This window comes from Brassica napus, unplaced genomic scaffold, assembly GCF_020379485.1.
Source record: "Brassica napus cultivar Da-Ae unplaced genomic scaffold, Da-Ae ScsIHWf_738;HRSCAF=1070, whole genome shotgun sequence".
Classification (NCBI taxonomy): Eukaryota; Viridiplantae; Streptophyta; class Magnoliopsida; order Brassicales; family Brassicaceae; genus Brassica; species Brassica napus.
The window spans coordinates 40127-67146 of NW_026016789.1; the positions used below are offsets into that span (position 1 = coordinate 40127).

The following is a 27020-nucleotide window of genomic DNA, read 5'->3' on the forward strand; positions in this document are numbered from 1 at the left end:
TGAATTTTACTTCAAAAAGAGACAGCAAGTCGTGAGGTGGAGAACATGGAAGATTAAAATCGTTGCAAATATTCGTACGTAACGAGTTTACTTCAGAGCCCATGCAAATTCTCATGCACGCAAATTTTTCTATATAAACCTTTCCAAGTTCACTATTTAGTCATCATCATCAAATTACCCATTAACAAAAAACAAATTAAAACAACGAAGAACTAAAGAAAGCAACCCATAACAATGCTCTCAACCATGGAAATTCCAAAAGCTCACTTCTCTTTGGCCATTCTTGTCATTCTCTTTGCGGTTTCAAGTAGCCAAAATGTTGCCACCCCGGCCTGTAAGGCTAAAGAACCCTTCAACTGCGACAATCCCCTTACATTCAACCGAACTAGTTTTCCAAAGAACTTCACTTTTGGTGCGGCTACTTCCGCCTACCAGGTACATATCTTTTTGTTACTGACCATTTTAAAAGATATATATAGCGATTTATTAAGATTATTTTTATCTATATAAAACCCGGTCGGCATGATTTATATATATATATATATATATTTGTACCAGATTGAAGGTGCAGCACATAGAACACTTAATGGATGGGATTATTACACTCACAGATATCCAGGTAATAAAAATCATTCAAAAAAAAAAATTCCCCGTATAATTAAATAGCATGTATGGGCAATTAAGTGTACAAACAACGGATGGGACGATTTCACTCATAGATGTCCAGTTCATGCTCAAATTTCGGTTTGCTGTATATGTACAGAGAAAGTTCCAGATCACAGTTCTGGAGACCTTGCTTGTGATTCGTATGATCTTTACAAGGTGAGAAGCTATTATTGATGAATGTGTGTATACATGTAGTTTTTCCATTTCAGAAATGTAATTTAACTCTTGAACTCTCATATGATTAACAGGAGGATGTCAAATTACTGAAAAGAATGAAGGCTCAAGCCTACCGGCTCTCAATAGCATGGTCTAGGGTCTTACCAAGTAAGTGCATATGATAAGAACATAATTTTATTAATGTTAGTATTGATATTATTGCTATTATATTATTATTATATTTTTTTAACTAATGTGATGATTGTGTATATGCTTACCTTTAGAGGGAAGATTGATAGGAGGGATTGACGAAAACGGGATCAAATACTACAATAACCTCATCAATGAATTAAAAGCAAATGGTAAAAATGTTATACAAATTTGCATTCTTCACAATACATAAATGAGCAAATTCTAATTGTCTTATGAATAAATGTGTGAATTAATAAAGGCATAGAACCGTACGTAACAATCTTTCACTGGGATGTTCCCCAAACTCTAGAAGATGAGTATGGAGGTTTCTTGAGCCGGCGTATAGTGTAAGTGCATTAAATAAATTATATATTACACCTGTTTTTCTTTGTGTTAGGTTATGTTATTTATGTACATCACATCAGATTTATCGAATATGTATGATACATGGACAGGGAGGACTACAAAAACTATGCCGAGCTTCTATTCCAGAGGTTTGGAGACAGAGTCAAATTTTGGATCACTTTAAACCAACCTTACTCTCTTGCAAGCAAAGGTTATGGAGATGGATCGTATCCGCCTGGTCGGTGCACTGGCTGTGAATTTGGAGGAGATTCTGGAACCGAACCTTATATAGTTGGACATAACCAACTTCTAGCTCATGCAAAAGTTGTAGAATTATACAGAAAAAGATATCAGGTTCATATACTTACCAAATATGTCATAAATTTTTGCTTCCAAAATTATTTGTATGTGGTATATGTATCTTATAATTCAAAAATATCAATGCATGCAGAAATTACAAGGTGGTAAGATAGGAACGACCTTGATCGGGAGATGGTTCACCCCATTAAACGAAAATAGCATTCACGACACGGCTGCTGCAAAGCGAGCATTTGATTTCTTCGTCGGATGGTATATTTATATATATACGTCAATTATTTGACTCTCACATCTCATGAATATACACGAGCAAACATATATATTTATATATAAAGCTTTGGTTATAAATCCTTGAAATTTGAAAAATATACTTGCAGTATTTAATTAATAATTTTTGTGCTATATATATGAAGGTTTTTGGATCCACTGGTCTATGGAAGATATCCAAAGATAATGCGACAGATGGTGGGAAATAGATTGCCCAAATTCACACCCCAAGAATCAAAATTAGTCAAAGGATCACTTGATTTTCTAGGGTTGAACTATTATGTTACTCAATATGCGACCACCGCACCTCGTTCCACACAACCTAATGTCATAACCGATGCAAGAGTTACTCTTGGATGTATGTAAAAAATATTGTGTTTCTTATATGTATATGTGTGTGTGTGGGTTTGTTAAAGGGTTAATTTGTGAACTAGCTATATATTGCATGTAAATTAAGTAACTAGCTTTGATTTTGACATAATCTAATATCTAACATTTATACCATAAACTACCCGGTTTTATCCTTTATTTTTGCAGGTACCAAGTAAAAAGGTGGAAAAGAATAACGTGGCCAGTAGAAAAAATAGTGAACCACGTATACTTTTATTGACCACATACATATCCACGGAATTCTATTCTATATAAAATAGTATAAAATTATAACTTTATCTACAACCCTTAAATAAAAACATATCTCAAATCCAATCCTTAGAAAACTTATTTCAATCCCACCCAACCTCTATACTAAACTCTAAACTCTAATTAATAAATCCTAAACCCAAATCTAAACCATAAACCCAAATATAAACCATAACTTCAAATATAAGCACAAAATCCAAATAAAATTGAACAAGAAAATAACATAGTACATATTTGTGAAATTATAAAATATCTGAAATTACATGGAAGAAGTTATTACTGACCTCAACCATACTCCTTCACCTTCTAAATACTAAACTTTAAACTCTAATCATTCAACCCTTACCCAAATATAAATCCTAAACCCCTAAATACTAACCCAATCCTAATCACACCTCAACCCCTAAATCCTAAACCCTAAACTCTAATCACTAAACTTAACCCAAATATGAACCCTAAACCCAAATATCAAAATTTAAACCTTAACCAATGTTAACCCCAAAATTTCATAAACTAAACATAAATTTTAAAAAGCCAGTAAGATGCATTACCATTCTACATGAGGCATATAGAATAGAAATGGTAAAAATGTAGTTACAATCTAAATATCATCTTAACATATTTTTCAAATGCTGATATGGTCATGCCTTCATGGAAGGTGATAATGCTTGTCCCAATGCCAACTCCAATCGTACATAAACTAAACCCTAGCAACTATCACTAAACCCTACATAAAAATATAAACCCTAATCTAATGTCAACTCCAATCTTCCGTAAACTAAACCCTAACCACTAATCACTAAACCCTATATGGAAATATAAACCCTAATCCAATGTCAACCCCAATCTTTCATAAACTAAACCCGCAAGTAACATGCATGTCCATTCTACATGAGCCTATAGAATAGAAAATGTGAGAAACAATATAGCACAATACATATATATTGTTCAAATTTTGAAGTGTCTATGATTGTAGGGATAGAGGTAATGCTTAAACCAAATTCAGATTGTTGTGGCGAAAGAAACGAAGACTAACGGCATTAGAGAAAAGAGGTGGAAGAGATAACATCATATATATATATCATTCCCATTCAACGTCACATTGTATTCTGTTTTATTTGATGTCATAATAAATTTTATTCCATTTACGTTCAATATATTATTTCTCTTTACAAAATCATATACAGACTAATATAAACCATATATAAACACCAATACAAAACTCATATCAATAGAACATGAAACAACAACAAACAAGATTGAACCCTCTCTTTAAAGCATCAAATGAAATATAACTTACATGAAACAACAACAAACAAGATTGAACCCTCTCTTTAAAGCATCAAATGAAATATAACTTACTATATAGTACATTATATATTAATAAACATGGCAAATAAGAGAAGAGTCAAATTTGAAAGAAAAACAATATGTTCCATTTCATAAAATAGTATAGAAGTACTATTACCTTTCCAATTCATCTATGACAAACCTGAAAAACAAAATGAAAATGAAGACACACATTAGTCTACAAGTTGGAAGGAAATGAAAGCATATGAGATATGCTACTAGTATATGAATTACTTTATGCTTAATTTAAATGTTTAGTTATGTTAATTCCAAATAGCCTATGCGAATAAAGAAGTAACATGTGCAATTAGAATTGAATCACATGATATAATATATAATTTATAGATATGGAGTGGAACATATGGTCTGATGGAATGGAAAGCGAATAGTATATTAGTTATGATATGATTTTTCAGAAATAGCAGAGGAATGGAATGGTACATAACCAGTCTCTAAAACTAAAATTTTTCATTTCAAATAGCACATGTTCCATAAGATATTCCATTTCACACATAACTAAACTTGTTTTATCGCAAAAGGGACTTTTCATTCCAAAATCACAATCCCCCCTTTGTAGTGAAAAAATTTCAACCCTAAATCAATTTGTTTACCTCAGCTTACCAGATCATGGATGCAACAGAAACAATAAGTTAGATTTATCAACTTAGAATACAGTAGGCCTGAATCTATTTCAAATAGGAGAGCTGACATAGAAATAATAGAATCTATGGCACAAAACAGAGAACTTACAATATTGCAACAGAACTCACCGTAATCGCCGATATAAAGGAGATCTGAAAAGAATCAACTTGGTGAAGTTGGAGAGGAAGGGTCTGTTACTAACCACTGCTACAATTTTAATACCGTTCGATGTCGGATGATGGCACAAATGGAGAAAGTAAAAGCAGGCGGAGGCGACGTTGTGGAGAGAAATATGTGAAGTTGAATAAGCCATGATTTATTTTTGTGTGATTAATAATTAATATTTTTAATTGTTTTTGTTTGCAGGTTTTGCCGGTAAGATAGAAGGACAAAATGGTAATATTATATAAAAGCCACACCATGTATAGGTATATTAGGGAAAATGGCCATGTAGCTAATTAGTGTTTTTTTCATAGCTATACAGCCCAATTCCCCTTTGTTAAACTCATATAATTTTCTCTACTTTCCTACAGATTATCGCAACAAAGTACCTATTGGTGTTCAGGTTATCATCGACTTTGATTTAGAATCATTATTTTTTTTTAAAGATCGTAGCATTTTTTAAATTTCAATTCTTTTTTTTTTGTGTTCCCTTCTTGTGCAGGCGCCTAGCTTCGTCTACTACCCTCCAGGGATCCGTCAGATTCTAAACTATATCAAAAACAATTACGGAAACCCACTTACCTACATCACTGAAAATGGTACTTACATATCATCATACCAATACATATACGATTAACCAATGAAAACGTTATATATATCTTGTTAAAATCTTGTGTTAAATTTTCAGGAGTTGCTGATCTTGATACCGGAAACTTAACGCTGCCAGATGCTCTTGCTGATAATGGACGAATTCAAAATCATTGCAGCCATCTTTCATGTCTCAAATGTTCTATCGAGTGAGTTTTAATGATTCTTACTTAATTTATTTAACATACTTTTGAGCATTATAAGTGTTAACATTATTTCAAATATATTACAGTGATGGATGCAACGTAGCAGGGTATTTTGCATGGTCTTTGATGGATAACTACGAGTTCGGAAATGGTTACACTCTCCGCTTTGGTATGAATTGGGTCAATTTCACTAATCCTGCTGATCGAAGAGAAAAAGCTTCTGGAAAATGGTTTTCTAAGTTCATTATCAAAAAATAAGAAGAATCAATATATTTTAATAAATTATGTGCATCTTACCTACTGAATCTAATAATTACTCTACTCTATGTATTGTTTGTTTTATTTTTATTATAATTAATTAATAAAGCTTCGATGATGTGTATGTGTTGCTAATACAGTTGTAATAACCAGGCCTTGGTTTTCGGTCAATTCATAAATAACGTGAAAATTATACATGTGTAGGCTTTCTTCTTCTTGTTTCTATATACTCTGACCAACAATTACTTGTCAAAAGTTTACAACGTTCTCTAATATTTGATATCGTTATTAATTATTACCACGCTGGCTTGTTTGAACAACAAAAGTGGAAAACCAATGATGTAGTATACTTAATGCCTAATTAATGGGCAAAGTTGAATCATTTTGCTTTGTTTGTATAGTTCTCTGCAATTCTAGATTAAAGACACCAAAATAACACACAAAATTTGTTATGTACAAAAAGTTAGTCATGAAAATGTATGTATTGCATCCCTCTGACCAACGTTCATGGTTTCATGTTGTTAAAGTCAAGAAACTAGCAAGTGAATAGTATCCAGTAAAGCAGAAATTTACTTTTATATTTGCTTCTTTTGTAAGGCTAATCGTTTTGCGTAGCCTCGAAATTCATACCTGCTTTTTAACTATTGTATCCGCAATTGCAAAAATTAAGAGAATTTAGTTTACAGTCTCTCTTCTCCATATTCTCTCAACCATCCTCATTGTTCTTCAGTGTTTTCATCATTCTTCATTAAGTTAATCTCATATTCTAACATGGTATCAGAGCAATAATCTCCTATTCTCTTCCACTACAAGAAAATTGCTATATTACTACGAATTTTGTAGTCACAATAATAAATATTTTGTCACAATAATAATATTATGACGTATCTGTGACCATTTAAAACGGTTACAATACCGTCGTCACAAATCTTTTTTGGTAACAAAAATGTCACAATGTTTGCTACGCATTACTGCAGTAACCATTCCGTTTCAAATAGCAACAATATAAAAAAGTAACAAATTTGTTACAATTACCAACTAAAAATAATGTCACAAAACTGTCATATTATGTGACTGATTATGTATTAATTCAGTCGCTTATTACAACAGAAATTTAGTATTAAATTGTCACAAATGAAGCTGAAAAAACATCTAATCTGTATCCTTTTACGACCATTTTCATAGTCCCAATTTTGTCACGTTTTATTACTAAAATATCAGCATTAGAACCCTCATAACTAGTTACGGTTTGTCATAGTTTTTACTAAATTATTATCTCAATGATTTATAGATTGTTAAAATCATGTACATTTTTACAACTTCCATCAAATGTTGGGTATATTACAAGCTATTCATTACTTTTTAATCAATTCAAACAAAACTTTAATACAAAGTACAATGGTCAATAACATTCATAAGGGAATATAGCGCTTAACATTCTGATGATTCTTGCGCAGAAAGCAAAAAAAGAATAGAGGCTTCCTATACTCTGATATTAATATTTGGTGACCAGATCTGACAGTGAAATTTGTTTCTTCTTCGCCGGCTTCTTTGCCCCCAGCTCCCTCTGCTCCGCTTTTTCCTTTGGCTGTCCAGTCTGATCTCATTGCCCAATCAAATTTTATATTTGCCTTCAGCTCCGAATCTCCGATCATACGGACTGACAGCGAGAAACACACTACCTCGACGTCAGTGACATGCTTTTTCTGTATTTCTTTCTTTCCATCTCCTCTCTATTTCTTTATTGTATACAGAGCCGCCTCTTCTTAGGGATTATATAATAGTAATAATGTTTAAGGGTTAGGTCATCTACAGCCGCAAATTTTAATTGGGCCTTAAGTGTTTAGACTAGGTCAAATTTGTCTACAGCGGAAAACTTTATAAGGTCTCTTGTTTTTTTATATCGCGTGATACTTATGTTATACATAAAATAGTTTGTGTTTATCCTTTTTATTTTCACAAACTATATACCTAATATAAAAATTGTAGACCAAAAATATTTAGCTTCAAACAACGCTTCTTCTAGCTGGACTGGAGGGATTGAAACAGAAAGATGATGTGTTATATATATGATTGACTAAAAGTCTAAAACTAAAACACTAATCAGTAAGTCTGAATACATAACTTAAAAGAACTCGTTGTTGCAGTTTGTTACAAAAAGTCTGTTTAAAATTCGTAGCAGTTTGAACAACAAAAATAATCGTAATAGTTAAAAAAGAAAAACTACTAACTCACGTTTAGTCACCATATTGTCATAAACTAAAACTATTCAATTCATCCAAGTTCGTAAAATTTGTGATAACACATTAGGTCCCAATATTGTAACAGTTTGTAACCACAATCACTTTGGTCAAAATATAGTCATTAATTATGACAAAAGTTGGCTACGATTTAAATAGTCACAATGTTTGTGACGAAACAACTACGTATATGTGACTTAAAATTTTAGTTACAATATCGTACCAATAATGTAACAGATCTGTGACCAAAATGATTGGTATCAAAATTTAGTCACAATATCTCTATTTTTTTGTAGTGTTCATCTCTTCCGCGTTCAACCTATTTCATTATCTATTTTCTGGATCTAACCATGGAAAACTCAAGGCAAATGGTTGTTCCAATCACCCTTAAGGAGGTAAACTACTTTTTGTGGTCTAAGATGGTGAAGAGAGCTTTAGGTGGCCGTAGTTTGTGGAACCATATGTAAATAAAGGTGAAGCTCCAAAAAATACGGTAGATGGCAAGATTTTCCTTGTGGACGAAGACAAGTGGTTTCAAGACACCATCAAGTGTTGTCTATCATCCAAAACTCCCTAGAAACTTATATATGAAACAAGAAGCTTTAATCAGATTTTTCTGATTATGGAAATCTGACAACTGAAATATTGATAGACGATAATGAACGAAGTCAGGTCCACTATAGCCATCTTTCATGTCTCAAATGCGCAATTGAGTGAGTTATTCGCGTGTCTATGTGTGAGATATTTTTTTGTGTGTAAAGGTTCGAGTATTAAGCTAAATAATTTAGTATACAAATGGGTGAAATGTAACACGATACCTTGCAAACTCTTTTATGGAAAATTATGAATTTGTGGAGTTATACGCTGCGGTTCGGTATGCATTGGGTTAACTTCACGAGTCCTGCTGATAGAAAAAGAAAAATTCTGGAAAGTGGTTTTCTAAGTTTATTGCTAGGGTATAAATAGATAATGTCAACTACATGTTTACAACTCCGGAAAGCGGTACTATTTACACTGTAATCTGTTATAGCTATAAGGATGCCATTAATGTTGTAATGATTAATGGGACTTAATACCCAATATAATCATCAAAAATAAATAAAGGTCTTTGAAGCTAGTAATAAAAACAAATAAAGGTATACACATACTCCTTTATAGAATATGTAACAGTTTTGCATCAATTGGTTTTGGGTGTTAGACCAAAAAAAAAAAAATTGAGTGTTGCATTCCATTTCAAAAAGTACAAGTTGGAATTTTTTTTTCAGTTCAAATCATACTAAATTTCAAAGTTGGTGTTTTAACATGTACGTATAAATTAATATTTTAAATATTCATTTACATATTATAGATCAAGAATCGGTTTAGTAATATTTTTTTATTTAACTTATGTTTAAGTTATATCATCTCATCGCTATTTAAGGAATGGTAAGTCCTAAAAATTTATATAAAATAGTCAAAGTTATTTATATATCATAATTCTAGGTTCATATATGTCCTCCAAATCCTTTAAGTAGAGTTTTAGTTTCCTAATATAATATTGAATTCGTTTAAATGATACAAGTCTTAATTTGCTTGGTTGCTACTAAAACAAGTAGATTAATAATAAGCTAAAAGAGAATGTGTTTGGAAGGGAAACCCTTAAATTTACAAACTTTTAAAGTTTATTATAAACCAAATTGCCTAATATACCTAATTTAATTATATAACCGTCAGATAAAATTAATAAATTGCATATGAATTAATGAATGAGCATTTATTAGCATATATATTCTCATTCAGACATGTCAGGGTATTTATAGTGTGTGAATCTATATATGTATTTGACATTACATATTTAAGCAAGAGGAATATGATGCCGTAAAACTCAACATGGTTATTTGTTTATTCGTAATGAATCAACTTTCTCTGTATTAACAATTCAATCCTTTCTTAGATAACAGTATATAAAATCTGGAAAATTTGTTACGTTAACATTATGTGAATTTTACTTCAAAAAGAGACAGCAAGTCGTGAGGTGGAGAACATGGAGGATTAAAATCATTGCAAATATTCGTACGTAACGAGTTTACTTCAGAGCCCATGCAAATTCTCATGCACGCAAATTTTTCTATATAAACCTTTCCAAGTTCACTATTTAGTCATCATCATCAAATTACCCATAAACAAAAAACAAATTAAAACAACTAAGAACTAAAGAAAGCAACCCATAACAATGCTCTCAACCATGGAAATTCCAAAAGCTCACTTCTCTTTGGCCATTCTTGTCATTCTCTTTGCGGTTTCAAGTAGCCAAAATGTTGCCACCCCGGCCTGTAAGGCTAAAGAACCCTTCAACTGCGACAATCCCCTTACATTCAACCGAACTAGTTTTCCAAAGAACTTCACTTTTGGTGCGGCTACTTCCGCCTACCAGGTACATATCTCTTTGTTACTGACCATTTTAAAAGATATATATAGCGATCTATTAAGATTATTTTTATCTATATAAAACCCGGCCGGCATGATTTATATATATATATATATATATATATATATATATATATATATATATATATATATTTGTACCAGATTGAAGGTGCAGCACATAGAGCACTTAACGGATGGGATTATTACACTCACAGATATCCAGGTAATAAAAATCATTCAAAAAAAAAATTCCCCGTATAATTAAATAGCATGTATGGGCAATTAAGTGTACAAACAACGGATGGGACGATTTCACTCATAGATGTCCAGTTCATGCTCAAATTTCGGTTTGCTGTATATGTACAGAGAAAGTTCCAGATCACAGTTCTGGAGACCTTGCTTGTGATTCGTATGATCTTTACAAGGTGAGAAGCTATTATTGATGAATGTGTGTATACATGTAGTTTTTCCATTTCAGAAATGTAATTTAACTCTTGAACTCTCATATGATTAACAGGAGGATGTCAAATTACTGAAAAGAATGAAGGCTCAAGCCTACCGGCTCTCAATAGCATGGTCTAGGGTCTTACCAAGTAAGTGCATATGATAAGAACATAATTTTATTAATGTTAGTATTGATATTATTGCTATTATATTATTATTATATTTTTTTAACTAATGTGATGATTGTGTATATGCTTACCTTTAGAGGGAAGATTGATAGGAGGGATTGACGAAAACGGGATCAAATACTACAATAACCTCATCAATGAGTTAAAAGCAAATGGTAAAAATGTTATACAAATTTGTATTCTTCACAATACATATATGAGCAAATTCTAATTGTCTTATGAATAAATGTGTGAATTAATAAAGGCATAGAACCGTACGTAACAATCTTTCACTGGGATGTTCCCCAAACTCTAGAAGATGAGTATGGAGGTTTCTTGAGCCGGCGTATAGTGTAAGTGCATTAAATAAATTATATATTACACCTGTTTTTCTTTGTGTTAGGTTATGTTATTTACGTACATCACATCTGATCTATATTTTATCGAATATGTATGATACATGGACAGGGAGGACTACAAAAACTATGCCGAGCTTCTATTCCAGAGGTTTGGAGACAGAGTCAAATTTTGGATCACTTTAAACCAACCTTACTCTCTTGCAAGCAAAGGTTATGGAGATGGATCGTATCCGCCTGGTCGGTGCACTGGCTGTGAATTTGGAGGAGATTCTGGAACCGAACCTTATATAGTTGGACATAACCAACTTCTAGCTCATGCAAAAGTTGTAGAATTATACAGAAAAAGATATCAGGTTCATATACTTACCAAATATGTCATAAATTTTTGCTTCCAAAATTATTTGTATGTGGTATATGTATCTTATAATCCAAAAATATCAATGCATGCAGAAATTACAAGGTGGTAAGATAGGAACGACCTTGATCGGGAGATGGTTCACCCCATTAAACGAAAATAGCATTCGCGACACGGCTGCTGCAAAGCGAGCATTTGATTTCTTCGTCGGATGGTATATTTATATATATACGTCAATTATTTGACTCTCACATCTCATGAATATACACGAGCAAACATATATATTTATATATAAAGCTTTGGTTATAAATCCTTGAAATTTGAAAAATATACTTGCAGTATTTAATTCATAATTTTTGTGCTATATATATGAAGGTTTTTGGATCCACTGGTCTATGGAAGATATCCAAAGATAATGCGACAGATGGTGGGAAATAGATTGCCCAAATTCACACCCCAAGAATCAAAATTAGTCAAAGGATCACTTGATTTTCTAGGGTTGAACTATTACGTTACTCAATATGCGACCACCGCACCTCGTTCCACACAACCTAATGTCATAACCGATGCAAGAGTTACTCTTGGATGTATGTAAAAAATATTGTGTTTCTTATATGTATATGTGTGTGTGTGGGTTTGTTAAACTCATATAATTTTCTCTACTTTCCTACAGATTATCGCAACAAAGTACCTATTGGTGTTCAGGTTATCATCAACTTTGATTTAGAATCATTATTTTTTTTAAAGATCGTAGCATTTTTTAAATTTCAATTCTTTTTTTTTGTTCCCTTCTTGTGCAGGCGCCTAGCTTCGTCTACTACCCTCCAGGGATCCGTCAGATTCTAAACTATATCAAAAACAATTACGGAAACCCACTTACCTACATCACTGAAAATGGTACTTACATATTATCATACCAATACATATACGATTAACCAATGAAAACGTTATATATATCTTGTTAAAATCTTGTGTTAAATTTTCAGGAGTTGCTGATCTTGATACCGGAAACTTAACGCTGCCAGATGCTCTTGCTGATAATGGACGAATTCAAAATCATTGCAGCCATCTTTCATGTCTCAAATGTTCTATCGAGTGAGTTTTAATGATTCTTACTTAATTTATTTAACATACTTTTGAGCATTATAAGTGTTAACATTATTTCAAATATATTACAGTGATGGATGCAACGTAGCAGGGTATTTTGCATGGTCTTTGATGGATAACTACGAGTTCGGAAATGGTTACACTCTCCGCTTTGGTATGAATTGGGTCAATTTCACTAATCCTGCTGATCGAAGAGAAAAAGCTTCTGGAAAATGGTTTTCTAAGTTCATTATCAAACAATAAGAAGAATCAATATATTTTAATAAATTATGTGCATCCAACCTACTGAATCTAATAATTACTCTACTCTATGTATTGTTTTTTTTTATTTTTATTATAATTAATTAATAAAGCTTCGATGATGTGTATGTGTTGCTAATACAGTTGTAATAACCAGGCCTTGGTTTTCGGTCAATTCATAAATAACGTGAAATTTATACATGTGTAGGCTTTCTTCTTCTTGTTTCTATATACTCTGACCAACAATTACTTGTCAAAAGCTTACAACGTTCTCTAATATTTGATATCGTTATTAATTATTACCACGCTGGCTTGTTTGAACAACAAAAGTGGAAAACCAATGATGTATTATACTTAATGCCTAATTAATGGGCAAAGTCGAATCATTTTGCTTTGTTTGTATAGTTCTCTGCAATTCTAGATTAAAGACACCAAAATAACACAAAAAATTTGTTATGTACAAAAAGTTAGTCATGAAAATGTATGTATTGCATCCCTCCGACCAACGTTCATGGTTTCATGTTGTTAAAGTCAAGAAACTAGCAAGTGAATAGTATCCAGTAAAGCAGAAATTTACTTTTATATTTGCTTCTTTTGTAAGGCTAATCGTTTTGCCTAGCCTCGAAATTCATACCTGCTTTTTAACTATTGTATCCGCAATTGCAAAAATTAAGAGAATTAAGTTTACTTGTCTCTCTTCTCCATATTCTCTCAACCATCCTCATTCTTCTTCAGTGTTTTCATCATTCTTCATTAAGTTAATCTCATATTCTAACATGGTATAAGAGCAATAATCTCCTATTCTCTTCATCTCTTCCGCGTTCAACCTATTTCATTATCTATTTTCTGGATCTAACCATGGAAAACTCAAGGCAAATGGTTGTTCCAATCACCCTTAAGGAGGTAAACTACTTTTTGTGGTCTAAGATGGCCAAGAGAGCATTAGGTGGCCGTAGTTTGTGGAACCATATGTAAATAAAGGTGAAGCTCCAAAAAATACGGTAGATGGCAAGATTTTCCTTGTGGACGAAGACAAGTGGTTTCAAGACACCATCAAGTGTTGTCTGTCATCCAAAACTCCCTAGAAACTTATATATGAAACAAGAAGCTTTAATCAGATTTTTCTGATTATGGAAATCTGACAACTGAAATATTGATAGACGATAATGAACGAAGTCAGGTCCACTATAGCCATCTTTCATGTCTCAAATGCGCAATTGAGTGAGTTATTCGCGTGTCTATGTGTGAGATATTTTTTTGTGTGTAAAGGTTCGAGTATTAAGCTAAATACTTTAGTATACAAATGGGTGAAATGTAACACGATACCTTGCAAACTCTTTATGGAAAATTATGAATTTGTGGAGTTATACGCTGCGGTTCGGTATGCATTGGGTTAACTTCACGAGTCCTGCTGATAGAAAAAGAAAAATTCTGGAAAGTGGTTTTCTAAGTTTATTGCTAGGGTATAAATAGATAATGTCAACTACATGTTTACAAATTCCAACTCTGGAAAGCGGTACTATTTACACTGTAACCTGTTATAGCTATAAGGATGCCATTAATATTGTAATGATTAATGGGACTTAATACCCAATATAATCATCAAAAATAAATAAAGGTCTTTGAAGCTAGTAATAAAAACAAATAAAGGTATACACATACTCCTTTATAGAATATGTAACAGTTTTGCATCAATTGGTTTTGGGTGTTAGACCAAAAAAATAAAAAAATTTGAGTGTTGCATTCCATTTCAAAAAGTACAAGTTGGAATTTTTTTTTCAGTTCAAATCATACTAAATTTCAAAGTTGGTGTTTTAACATGTACGTATAAATTAATATTATAAATATTCATTTACATATTATAGATCAAGAATCGGTTTAGTAATATTTTTTTATTTAACTTATGTTTAAGTTATATCATCTCATCGCTATTTAAGGAATTATAAGTCCTAAAAATTTATATAAAATAGCAAAGTTATTTATATATCATAATTCTAGGTTCATATATGTCCTCCAAATACTTTAAGTAGAGTTTTAGTTTCCTAATATAATATTGAATTCGTTTAAATGATACAAGTCTTAATTTGCTTGGTTGCTACTAAAACAAGTAGATTAATAATAAGCTAAAAGAGAATGTGTTTCGAAAGGAAACCCTTAAATTTACAAACTTTTAAAGTTTATTATAAACCAAATTGCCTAATATACCTAATTTAATTATATAACCGTCAGATAAAATTAATAAATTGCATATGAATTAATGAATGAGCATTTATTAGCATATATATTCTCATTCAGACATGTGAGGGTATTTATAGTGTGTGAAGCTATATATGTATTTGACATTACATATTTAAGCAAGAGGAATATGATGCCGTAAAACTCAACATGGTTATTTGTTTATTCGTAATGAATCAACTTTCTTTGTATTAACAACTCAATCCTTGCTTAGATAACAGTATATAAAATCTGGAAAATTTGTTACGTTCACATTATGTGAATTTTACTTCAAAAAGAGACAGCAAGTCGTGAGGTGGAGAACATGGAGGATTAAAATCATTGCAAATATTCGTACGTAACGAGTTTACTTCAGAGCCCATGCAAATTCTCATGCACGCAAATTTTTCTATATAAACCTTTCCAAGTTCACTATTTAGTCATCATCATCAAATTACCCATAAACAAAAAACAAATTAAAACAACTAAGAACTAAAGAAAGCAACCCATAACAATGCTCTCAACCATGGAAATTCCAAAAGCTCACTTCTCTTTGGCCATTCTTGTCATTCTCTTTGCGGTTTCAAGTAGCCAAAATGTTGCCACCCCGGCCTGTAAGGCTAAAGAACCCTTCAACTGCGACAATCCCCTTACATTCAACCGAACTAGTTTTCCAAAGAACTTCACTTTTGGTGCGGCTACTTCCGCCTACCAGGTACATATCTCTTTGTTACTGACCATTTTAAAAGATATATATAGCAATCTATTAAGATTATTTTTATCTATATAAAACCCGGCCGGCATGATTTATATATATATATATATATATATATATATATATATATATATATATATATATATATATATATATTTGTACCAGATTGAAGGTGCAGCACATAGAGCACTTAACGGATGGGATTATTACACTCACAGATATCCAGGTAATAAAAATCATTCAAAAAAAATATTCCCCGTATAATTAAATAGCTTGTATGGGCAATTAAGTGTACAAACAACGGATGGGACGATTTCACTCATAGATGTCCAGTTCATGCTCAAATTTCGGTTTGCTGTATATGTACAGAGAAAGTTCCAGATCACAGTTCTGGAGACCTTGCTTGTGATTCGTATGATCTTCACAAGGTGAGAAGCTATTATTGATGAATGTGTGTATACATGTAGTTTTTCCATTTCAGAAATGTAATTTAACTCTTGAACTCTCATATGATTAACAGGAGGATGTCAAATTACTGAAAAGAATGAAGGCTCAAGCCTACCGGCTCTCAATAGCATGGTCTAGGGTCTTACCAAGTAAGTGCATATGATAAGAACATAATTTTATTAATGTTAGTATTGATATTATTGCTATTATATTATTATTATATTTTTTTAACTAATGTGATGATTGTGTATATGCTTACCTTTAGAGGGAAGATTGATAGGAGGGATTGACGAAAACGGGATCAAATACTACAATAACCTCATCAATGAGTTAAAAGCAAATGGTAAAAATGTTATACAAATTTGTATTCTTCACAATACATATATGAGCAAATTCTAATTGTCTTATGAATAAATGTGTGAATTAATAAAGGCATAGAACCGTACGTAACAATCTTTCACTGGGATGTTCCCCAAACTCTAGAAGATGAGTATGGAGGTTTCTTGAGCCGGCGTATAGTGTAAGTGCATTAAATAAATTATATATTACACCTGTTTTTCTTTGTGTTAGGTTATGTTATTTATGTACATCACATCTGATCTATATTTTATCGAATATGTATGATACATGGACAGGGAGGACTACAAAAACTATGCCGAGCTTCTATTCCAGCGGTTTGGAGACAGAGTCAAATTTTGGATCACTTTAAACCAACCTTACTCTCTTGCAAGCAAAGGTTATGGAGATGGATCGTATCCGCCTGGTCGGTGTACTGGCTGTGAATTTGGAGGAGATTCTGGAACCGAACCTTATATAGTTGGACATAACCAACTTCTAGCTCATGCAAAAGTTGTAGAATTATACAGAAAAATATATCAGGTTCATATACTTACCAAATATGTCATAAATTTTTGCTTCCAAAATTATTTGTATGTGGTATATGTATCTTATAATCCAAAAATATCAATGCATGCAGAAATTACAAGGTGGTAAGATAGGAACGACCTTGATCGGGAGATGGTTCACCCCATTAAACGAAAATAGCATTCGCGACACGGCTGCTGCAAAGCGAGCATTTGATTTCTTCGTCGGATGGTATATTTATATATATACGTCAATTATTTGACTCTCACATCTCATGAATATACACGAGCAAACATATATATTTATATATAAAGCTTTGGTTATAAATCCTTGAAATTTGAAAAATATACTTGAAGTATTTAATTCATAACTTTTGTTCTATATATATGAAGGTTTTTGGATCCACTGGTCTATGGAAGATATCCAAAGATAATGCGACAGATGGTGGGAAATAGATTGCCCAAATTCACACCCCAAGAATCAAAATTAGTCAAAGGATCACTTGATTTTCTAGGGTTGAACTATTACGTTACTCAATATGCGACCACCGCACCTCGTTCCACACAACCTAATGTCATAACCGATGCAAGAGTTACTCTTGGATGTATGTAAAAAATATTGTGTTTCTTATATGTATATGTGTGTGTGTGTGGGTTTGTTAAACTCATATAATTTTCTCTACTTTCCTACAGATTATCGCAACAAAGTACCTATTGGTGTTCAGGTTATCATCGACTTTGATTTAGAATCATTATTTTTTTTTAAAGATCGTAGCTTTTTTTAAATTTCAATTCTTTTTTTTTTGTTCCCTTCTTGTGCAGGCGCCTAGCTTCGTCTACTACCCTCCAGGGATCCGTCAGATTCTAAACTATATCAAAAACAATTACGGAAACCCACTTACCTACATCACTGAAAATGGTACTTACATATCTTCATACCAATACATATACGATTAACCAATGAAAACGTTATATATCTCTTGTTAAAATCTTGTGTTAAATTTTCAGGAGTTGCTGATCTTGATACCGGAAACTTAACGCTGCCAGATGCTCTTGCTGATAATGGACGAATTCAAAATCATTGCAGCCATCTTTCATGTCTCAAATGTTCTATCGACTGAGTTTTAATGATTCTTACTTAATTTATTTAACATACTTTTGAGCATTATAAGTGTTAACATTATTTCAAATATATTACAGTGATGGATGCAACGTAGCAGGGTATTTTGCATGGTCTTTGATGGATAACTACGAGTTCGGAAATGGTTACACTCTCCGCTTTGGTATGAATTGGGTCAATTTCACTAATCCTGCTGATCGAAGAGAAAAAGCTTCTGGAAAATGGTTTTCTAAGTTCATTATCAAACAATAAGAAGAATCAATATATTTTAATAAATTATGTGCATCCAACCTACTGAATCTAATAATTACTCTACTCTATGTATTGTTTGTTTTATTTTTATTATAATTAATTAATAAAGCTTCGATGATGTGTATGTGTTGCTAATACAGTTGTAATAACCAGGCCTTGGTTTTCGGTCAATTCATAAATAACGTGAAATTTATACATGTGTAGGCTTTCTTCTTCTTGTTTCTATATACTCTGACCAACAATTACTTGTCAAAAGTTTACAACGTTCTCTAATATTTGATATCGTTATTAAATATTACCACGCTGGCTTGTTTGAACAACAAAAGTGGAAAACCAATGATGTATTATACTTAATGCCTAATTAATGGGCAAAGTCGAATCATTTTGCTTTGTTTGTATAGTTCTCTGCAATTCTAGATTAAAGACACCAAAATAACTCAAAAAATTTGTTATGTACAAAAAGTTAGTCATGAAAATGTATGTATTGCATCCCTCCGACCAACGTTCATGGTTTCATGTTGTTAAAGTCAAGAAACTAGCAAGTGAATAGTATCCAGTAAAGCAGAAATTTACTTTTATATTTGCTTCTTTTGTAAGGCTAATCGTTTTGCCTAGCCTCGAAATTCATACCTGCTTTTTAACTATTGTATCCGCAATTGCAAAAATTAAGAGAATTAAGTTTACCAGTCTCTCTTCTCCATATTCTCTCAACCATCCTCATTCTTCTTCAGTGTTTTCATCATTCTTCATTAAGTTAATTTCATATTCTAACATGGTATCAGAACAATAATCTCCTATTCTCTTCATCTCTTCCGCGTTCAACCTATTTCATTATCTATTTTCTGGATCTAACCATGGAAAACTCAAGGCAAATGGTTGTTCCAATCACCCTTAAGGAGGTAAACTACTCTTTGTGGTCTAAGATGGCCAAGAGAGCTTTAGGTGGCCGTAGTTTGTGGAACCATATGTAAATAAAGGTGAAGCTCCAAAAAATACGGTAGATGGCAAGATTTTCCTTGTGGACGAAGACAAGTGGTTTTAAAACACCATCAAGTGTTGTCTATCATCCAAAACTCCCTAGAAACTTATATATGAAGCAAGAAGCTTTAATCAGATTTTTCTGATTATGGAAATCTGACAACTGAAATATTGATAGACGATAATGAACGAAGTCAGGTCCACTATAGCCATCTTTCATGTCTCAAATGCGCAATTGAGTGAGTTATTCGCGTGTCTATGTGTGAGATATTTTTTTGTGTGTAAAGGTTCGAGTATTAAGCTAAATACTTTAGTATACAAATGGGTGAAATGTAACACGATACCTTGCAAACTCTTTTATGGAAAATTATGAATTTGTGGAGTTATACGCTGCGGTTCGGTATGCATTGGGTTAACTTCACGAGTCCTGCTGATAGAAAAAGAAAAATTCTGGAAAGTGGTTTTCTAAGTTTATTGCTAGGGTATAAATAGATAATGTCAACTACATGTTTCCAACTCTGGAAAGCGGTACTATTTACACTGTAACCTGTTATAGCTATAAGGATGCCATTAATGTTGTAATGATTAATGGGACTTAATACCCAATATAATCATCAAAAATAAATAAAGGTCTTTGAAGCTAGTAATATAAACAAATAAAGGTATACACATACTCCTTTATAGAATATGTAACAGTTTTGCATCAATTGGTTTTGGGTGTTAGACCAAAAAAATAAAAAAATTTGAGTGTTGCATTCCATTTCAAAAAGTACAAGTTGGAATTTTTTTTTCAGTTCAAATCATACTAAATTTCAAAGTTGGTGTTTTAACATATACGTATAAATTAATATTTTAAATATTCATTTACATATTATAGATCAAGAATCGGTTTAGTAATATTTTTTTATTTAACTTATGTTTAAGTTATATCATCTCATCGCTATTTAAGGAATGGTAAGTCCTAAAATTTTATATAAAATAGTCAAAGTTATTTATATATCATAATTCTAGGTTCATATATATCCTCCAAATCCTTTAAGTAGAGTTTTAGTTTCCTAATATAATATTGAATTCGTTTAAATGATACAAGTCTTAATTTGCTTGGTTGCTACTAAAACAAGTAGATTAAATAATAAGCTAAAAGAGAATGTGTTTCGAAGGGAAACCCTTAAATTTACAAACTTTTAAAGTTTATTATAAACCAAATTGCCTAATATACCTAATTTAATTATATAACCATCAGATAAAATTAATAAATTGCATATGAATTAATGAATGAGCAGTCAGGTCTTGACTTCTCTTTTGCTGGCTTCCAAAAAACTCTAGAGTTCATTGCCACCATGGTTGATACCTTATATGTCTTAATGCTGCTACGTAGTGATTGATTATAAATCTGGAACAAAAAATGTGAGTGCAAAGGGCTCAATGTTTCTCCATCTCAGACTCAGGTTTCAGTTTAGAATTTTATGTTTCTTCATCTCCAGACTCAGGATTCAGTTTAGACTGTCATGTTTCTTCATCTCATGGTCTAAACAAACGGTTTGCCATAAACAGAAGACTAAAAATATGTTGCATTGATCACTCAAAATTCTACAAGATGAGGTAGTAACCAAAGTAAATGAAATATTTGTACTGAGTATTGGGGTAAACAATCTTTATAAAAAAAAAATTAAGTAGAAATACTCTAAACATGCTTGTCCAAAACATCTTTTATGCAGTCTCTGCCAGAAAACGGGTATGAAGTGGAGAAACTCCATTCCTATACAAAGTTCATCTTTCTTCTCATTGTTTGCTTCTAAAGCATCAGCATCTTCTGTTTTAAGTTGAACCTCTTTGGTGGCTATTTCGTATTCTTCCTCAAATTCACTTAGTGAAACGTCGTCTTCACTGACTGAAACATCGTCCTCTTCTTCGCTGGATGCCTGTTTTAGTTTTAAAAAAAAAAGAGTCAGGTTCTCAATAATAACAGATTATTCCTTTGCATGTCAATGCAGCTAAACTAAAAAACAGTTAGTATTATGTCCTCAACACCTCGTCTTGTTGAAGTCACTAGGTATATAATTATATTATAAGTGTTCATATAAACAACGTGACAAAAGAAAAAAAGTTAATTCATCATAGCAGTCACTGTCCAGCATTCTAACATCGCATGTTCACCGCATAATCTTTGCTTTGACCTAATTCATCAACATGACAAAATTAATTTGACTATATCCCATCTTGTTGAATTCACTAGAGCCTGTCTCTAAAGTAGTGGCTCTCTAGTGTAGATAACAATTTTTTCTTGAATAACAGAGAAGCCAAAACAAAACAAAAACTCTTAAAATAGATGAATTTTCAGAAACACAAAACTTAGTATGAGCAACCAGGGAGGAAACAAGCCAGAACATCAAACTGAAAACTTACCTTTTCCTTGTCTTTCTTCTTCTCAAGGTTAGCCATATAGTGCTTAAGAAATCCTAAAAGCTAAAACTCAATTTTTCTTCGTATTTTTTTGATGAAGAAGAAGTCAGCGGCGTTAGGTTTTTTTTTTCCTTTTTTTTCTGTAGATAAATATATTTCTAATTTTTTAACCTTTTATTTTCTAAATACTGAAGATGAGTTGGCAAGATATCATTGGTCAGGTAAACCTAAGAACTTCTCTATTTTGTATCTCTTCTCTATTCCACGTTGTTACCTACTTATTTACTTGATAAAATACTAGTTAATTTAAAAAAAAATCATTTGGCTATTGTCAGAGGCGAGTCTCAGCCCATTCCAGACCCTATCCAAGAATCCGGTCTAATGTCTCTAAGGCACAAGAGAAGATATTAGGCCTACGAGGATTATCATGGCTTATACCGAGCTAGGAAGATGATCCATGCCGAGCTGTCGTATTCAGTCCTGAACATAACATAGGACAAGATATTAAAGACAATCATAAAAGCACCTGATACTCGTCAGAGATCATAGTATCCTTACGATCCACCTCTGTCTATCTATAGAAGAAGAACCAAGAACAAAGAAGGGGGGGGGGGTGGGGATCCGAATTCTTTGATAGCAAACATATTGTCTCAATGCTCTTGTATCTTCTCACATAATCAATAAACATACATTTTTTCATACTTAATTTCTAGTGTATATAATTTTCTCAAAATTGTTCTTACTCATAAAAATAATAATAACAAGAAACTTATTTTAATCTGGTGGTTAAAATGCTTTTAGTTGTGTTGGAATGCGCGAGTTCGAGCCCAAAGTAATAAAATCATGGGTTAATTTGTATTTGACTTTGAATTTTGAGTCATTTTTTCAGTAAGCCCTAATTTTGTTTTTGCCAAGATTCTTGATATCATATTGAATGCGTTTAAACTTAGAATGAAACAAGTCTTAATTTGCTTAAAGCATCTCCAAAAAGAAACTTTATTTTAAAGTTTCCAAAACTATATATTTGAAGTTTAAAATTGTTCTTCTCCAAAAGCAAAACTTCAAACTCAACTTCAAAACTATTTGTATTTTATAATATGGTCCTTATTTTTTTATATTTGAACACATAATATGGTCCTTATATTTGTCATAACTAATTTGAATTCATATAAATTTTATAAATGACTAGCACATATATAAAAACATTACAACAAAATTAATTAATAAATATTATATTAAAATATAAATTTTTAAATAAAATACCTTAGTTAATATTAAACTTCAAACAAAATAACATACTATTCCATAAAATGACTTTCGTAATGCATATATGATCTACTAGTCCATTTTGAATTAAAAATAGCTCTCTTCATTTTTACTTTGTAGATTAAGAGTTAAAAAGTTATTGAAACCATGTGGTATTAATATTTGTAAATACATTAGACTAGAACAAGAAAGTAAAAGAGAAACATAAAATATTGCTAAAATACTAATTTTTATCGATGATACTATTAATCGTGAATATATTTGATATGAAAAAGAGAGAATTGTACAAAACAAAACATCAAAAACAACAACAACAATAACAACCATCTTTAGTTACAAAAGAATTGGACAATATTTGAAAATTTTGAAAGTTTCGAATCAAACTTTTTTTTTTTTTGGTCTAAATGTTAAGAAAAAGAAACTGTTGACAGTGGGAATTGTGTAAGTTTCGAATCAAACTTACCTGACTATTAGTGTTATTGTAATATTTAAATTTGTGTAATAGTTATGGCTTCATGTAATTTTTAAAAGTTTTTTTTGTTATGTTTCTTTTGTATATTATTGTTGTCTAAATCAAGTTTAAAATATTTTAAATCATATTTTAAAGTTTTTATTTGATTTTATGTGTAAAACTTAAGTTCTTTAAACAAAATTTAAAATATTTCTGAGATATAATTTTTTGAAGGATTAAAACAATAAACAAGAAAATATTTATGAATCATAAATGTGATGTGTATTGTAGGGACCAAAATGAAAATAAAATATGAAACTTCAAATTTGAAGTTTTGAGTAGTGAAACTTCATATATAGAGTTTCAATCCTCAAAACTTCAAATTTGTAGTTTTGAAGTTCCTTTTTGGAGAGCAAAAAACTTCTTTTTTTTGAAGTTATAGAGTGTCTTTTGGAGATGTCCTTAGCTAGAGAACCATATATCTGTACAGATGAGTAAATTGAAAAATAAGCTAAAAGAGAATGTGTTTCGAATGAAAACCGTTAACCAAAAATTATTATAAACCAAATTGCGCATGTTCTCATTAATTAATTAACATATATATGTTCTCATTTCAGAGTTTCAGACATGTGCAGGTATATATAGCTTCACACACGATATATATATAAAAGATGACTTTCCGGGATATCACGGAACGATATTATTTAAATATTATTTGTGATAAGTAAATTTTGCATGTATTTAAAATTTATAAAATTCTGATAAATTGAATTGGTTAGTAACAAATCGATAGAGAACTTTTTATTGGTTAATAATGTAAGAATATCATTAAATTTTATTACATTTTATTAGTCATATTAACACATGCTTCTTATAGTTATGGAAAAATAAAAATTTAAAAGAAAAACCATATATGATTTGTGATATATATTTAGCATTTATGTCAAATTTAGAAAATAGTAAATCTGAAAAGATTTTATTATATTACTTGGATATAATATAAAATTATTTTTGGATTTTAATAAATTTCTTTTCATCAAAAAATATTAACTATTAGGTATAGTTTAGTTATCTACACAATTAATCAACAATATAAGATTAATTTTAAGATATTTTAAAATATAATATCAGAGATCCCGTAAACATTTTCAAGACATTTGACATTTGTATGTTTATTTAATTTTATATTAAATATAATATATTACTTATTAAAATTAGGATTCTAACAAAAACATATCTATAGATTCAGAATATTTGAAGAAACTTCAGGATATAGATAATTTCGTTTTTCTTATAGCTACAGATTCATATTTTGATAAATATAAAAATCATGTAATAGTCAATATAATATTATTTCATTAGAACAAACTATAAATTAGCTATTTAAAATAAAATTAACATATATTAAAACATTAAGTTGCATATTCTATAAAAAATATTATTTTAAAAACTGTCTCAAGCAGAATATTTAATAGAATATAATATATAATTCTTCATGAAGATATATTTTTAGAATTATGTTCTAATCATACCTTTACTTATTTAAATATGGAAATATGTACCAAAGATATCATACGTGTTATAATTATAATATATTAAATTAATCTAACGCGACATATAAACGAAACTTAGTAAGTTTATTGGTATTATTTGTTTCCAAGTCTGATTTTGGGAAATTCCAAGTCGTACATACCTTAGCTTTCTCGAAGATTTGGATTTGCCTCTTCTCCGTTTGGCTTACTCATTATACATTCCTCTTCTCGTGTCTGTCCACCACTTACGGATTGTAAGGATATCGATTCTTCCTGGATTTCTTTACTCTCCTGGCCGCGTTTAGGCTGAAGCCTGTGTTGCAGTTTTGGTTCGGCGATCCGTATTTTTTAGATCTAGGTATTCGTATCATTGGCTTTACGAAAAGGAATAGGCATCTTGTCGAAAGTCTTTTGGCGTTTACAGGTAGCCAAGGTGAACAGGAGATGCCAAGGGTGATTAGGAAGATTCGTTGCACGATCAGGAAGACTCCTTGGACTTTGAATATTTTGTGAGAGGTCACGGTCGATGAAGCAAAAGAGAGAGGACGGTGAGACCGTGTACAAAGGCTGATAGGTGGAGTTTACCTTCCAGCTCTCGCTCCATCTCTTTCCTTCTCTGAGAGTCCTTTTGAATGTTCTTGTTTGTCTTTACGAATGATGTTTCGTAAAATATTGTCAACTTTTAATCTTACGAAGGTTTTTCTGCAAAGTTTTATCGAGTTTTGACTTTACAAAAGCTATTTCGTAAAATATTGACGAGTTTAATTTTACGAAGGTTATTTCGTGAAATGTCATCGAGTTTAATTCTACAAAAGCTGTTTCGTAAAATGTCGTTGAGTTTTAATATTACGAAAGTTGTTTCGCAAAATGTTATCGAGTTAATTCAACAAAATATGTTTCGTATAATGTCGCTGAGTTTAATTTTACGAAGGCTGTTTCGTGAAATGTTGTCGAGCATAATTTTATGAAGGTTGTCGAGTTCGGCTGTACAAGAGCCTTGACGAGGTTAATTTATCGCGACCAATGTTTAATCAGAAATTTATCTCGTTTCCGTGGGATTGTTTCGTGGAAGTTCCGAGTAGTTTTTTTTCCAAAGTAAGATTTAGGTGGCAAACATCAACGATTCGCGGAATATGTTACTTTCAAAGTGATATCACTCAAATTATCCTACATGTGATTTGTACTCTCTCAAATAAGAGATTCAATTGTAGTATTTAGGGATCAAATTCACGGGGAGCTAAGGCACGCAATAGATCTATCTAGTTATCTAGTTAAGCTAGATTGAATAGTTTTAAACAAGTAAATAAACAGTGGTGAACAAGTAATTGTTCAGTTGATCGATTGGGTTTTAAGGATTGTCTAATAGGCCTAATTTAATTATATAACCGTCAGATGAAATTAATAAATTGCATATGAATTAATGAATGAGCATTTATTAGCATATATATTCTCATTCAGACATGTGAGGGTATTTATAGTGTGTGAAGCTATATACGTATTTGACATTACATATTTAAGCAAGAGGAATATGATGCCGTAAAACTCAACATGGTTATTTGTTTATTCGTAATGAATCAACTTTCTTTGTATTAACAACTCAATCCTTGCTTAGATAACAGTATATAAAATCTGGAAAATTTGTTACGTTAATATTATGTGAATTTTACTTCAA

The 27020-nt window shown here is 31.4% G+C and overlaps 3 protein-coding genes across 3 annotated transcripts; all 3 read left to right on the forward strand.

The window, feature by feature from the left end:
• The first annotated feature begins 175 nt into the window (after positions 1-175).
• Positions 176-5789, forward strand: LOC106453759 (myrosinase 4-like). Its single transcript, XM_048775167.1, has 13 exons — positions 176-435; positions 559-619; positions 764-822; positions 915-990; positions 1107-1184; positions 1274-1361; positions 1470-1713; positions 1811-1929; positions 2091-2302; positions 5109-5140; positions 5240-5336; positions 5426-5534; positions 5618-5789. Exons 1-13 carry the CDS (start codon positions 235-237, stop codon positions 5787-5789), a joined length of 1548 nt encoding a protein of 515 aa, XP_048631124.1. The 5' UTR covers positions 176-234.
• Positions 5790-10100: 4311 nt separating this feature from the next.
• LOC125605300 (myrosinase 4-like) lies at positions 10101-13306 on the forward strand. The gene is made up of 13 exons (XM_048775169.1): positions 10101-10442; positions 10598-10658; positions 10802-10860; positions 10953-11028; positions 11145-11222; positions 11312-11399; positions 11515-11758; positions 11856-11974; positions 12136-12347; positions 12434-12465; positions 12561-12657; positions 12747-12855; positions 12939-13306. The coding sequence occupies exons 1-13, from the start codon at positions 10242-10244 to the stop codon at positions 13108-13110; spliced, it is 1548 nt and encodes a 515-aa protein (XP_048631126.1). The 5' UTR covers positions 10101-10241; the 3' UTR covers positions 13111-13306.
• A 2126-nt stretch (positions 13307-15432) lies between these two features.
• On the forward strand, positions 15433-18467 carry LOC125605298 (myrosinase 4-like). Its single transcript, XM_048775168.1, has 12 exons — positions 15433-16036; positions 16202-16262; positions 16406-16464; positions 16557-16632; positions 16749-16826; positions 16916-17003; positions 17119-17362; positions 17460-17578; positions 17740-17951; positions 18040-18071; positions 18169-18265; positions 18355-18467. The coding sequence occupies exons 1-12, from the start codon at positions 15836-15838 to the stop codon at positions 18465-18467; spliced, it is 1380 nt and encodes a 459-aa protein (XP_048631125.1). The 5' UTR covers positions 15433-15835.
• The last annotated feature ends 8553 nt before the right edge of the window (positions 18468-27020 follow it).

What these genes read in the sequence shown, in the direction of transcription:
- LOC106453759 (XM_048775167.1), top strand. Translation starts at nt 235, where the DNA reads ATGCTCTCAACCATGGAAATTCCAAAAGCTCACTTCTCTTTGGCCATT. An exon ending in ATGGTCTAGGGTCTTACCAA is followed by an intron (nt 991 to 1,106) that starts GTAAGTGCATAT and finishes GCTTACCTTTAG; the next exon opens with AGGGAAGATTGATAGGAGGG. An exon ending in CAATGAATTAAAAGCAAATG is followed by an intron (nt 1,185 to 1,273) that starts GTAAAAATGTTA and finishes GAATTAATAAAG; the next exon opens with GCATAGAACCGTACGTAACA.
- LOC125605300 (XM_048775169.1), top strand. Translation starts at nt 10,242, where the DNA reads ATGCTCTCAACCATGGAAATTCCAAAAGCTCACTTCTCTTTGGCCATT. An exon ending in TTACACTCACAGATATCCAG is followed by an intron (nt 10,659 to 10,801) that starts GTAATAAAAATC and finishes GTATATGTACAG; the next exon opens with AGAAAGTTCCAGATCACAGT. An exon ending in CAATGAGTTAAAAGCAAATG is followed by an intron (nt 11,223 to 11,311) that starts GTAAAAATGTTA and finishes GAATTAATAAAG; the next exon opens with GCATAGAACCGTACGTAACA.
- LOC125605298 (XM_048775168.1), top strand. Translation starts at nt 15,836, where the DNA reads ATGCTCTCAACCATGGAAATTCCAAAAGCTCACTTCTCTTTGGCCATT. An exon ending in ATTCGTATGATCTTCACAAG is followed by an intron (nt 16,465 to 16,556) that starts GTGAGAAGCTAT and finishes TATGATTAACAG; the next exon opens with GAGGATGTCAAATTACTGAA. An exon ending in TTTGATTTCTTCGTCGGATG is followed by an intron (nt 17,579 to 17,739) that starts GTATATTTATAT and finishes ATATATATGAAG; the next exon opens with GTTTTTGGATCCACTGGTCT.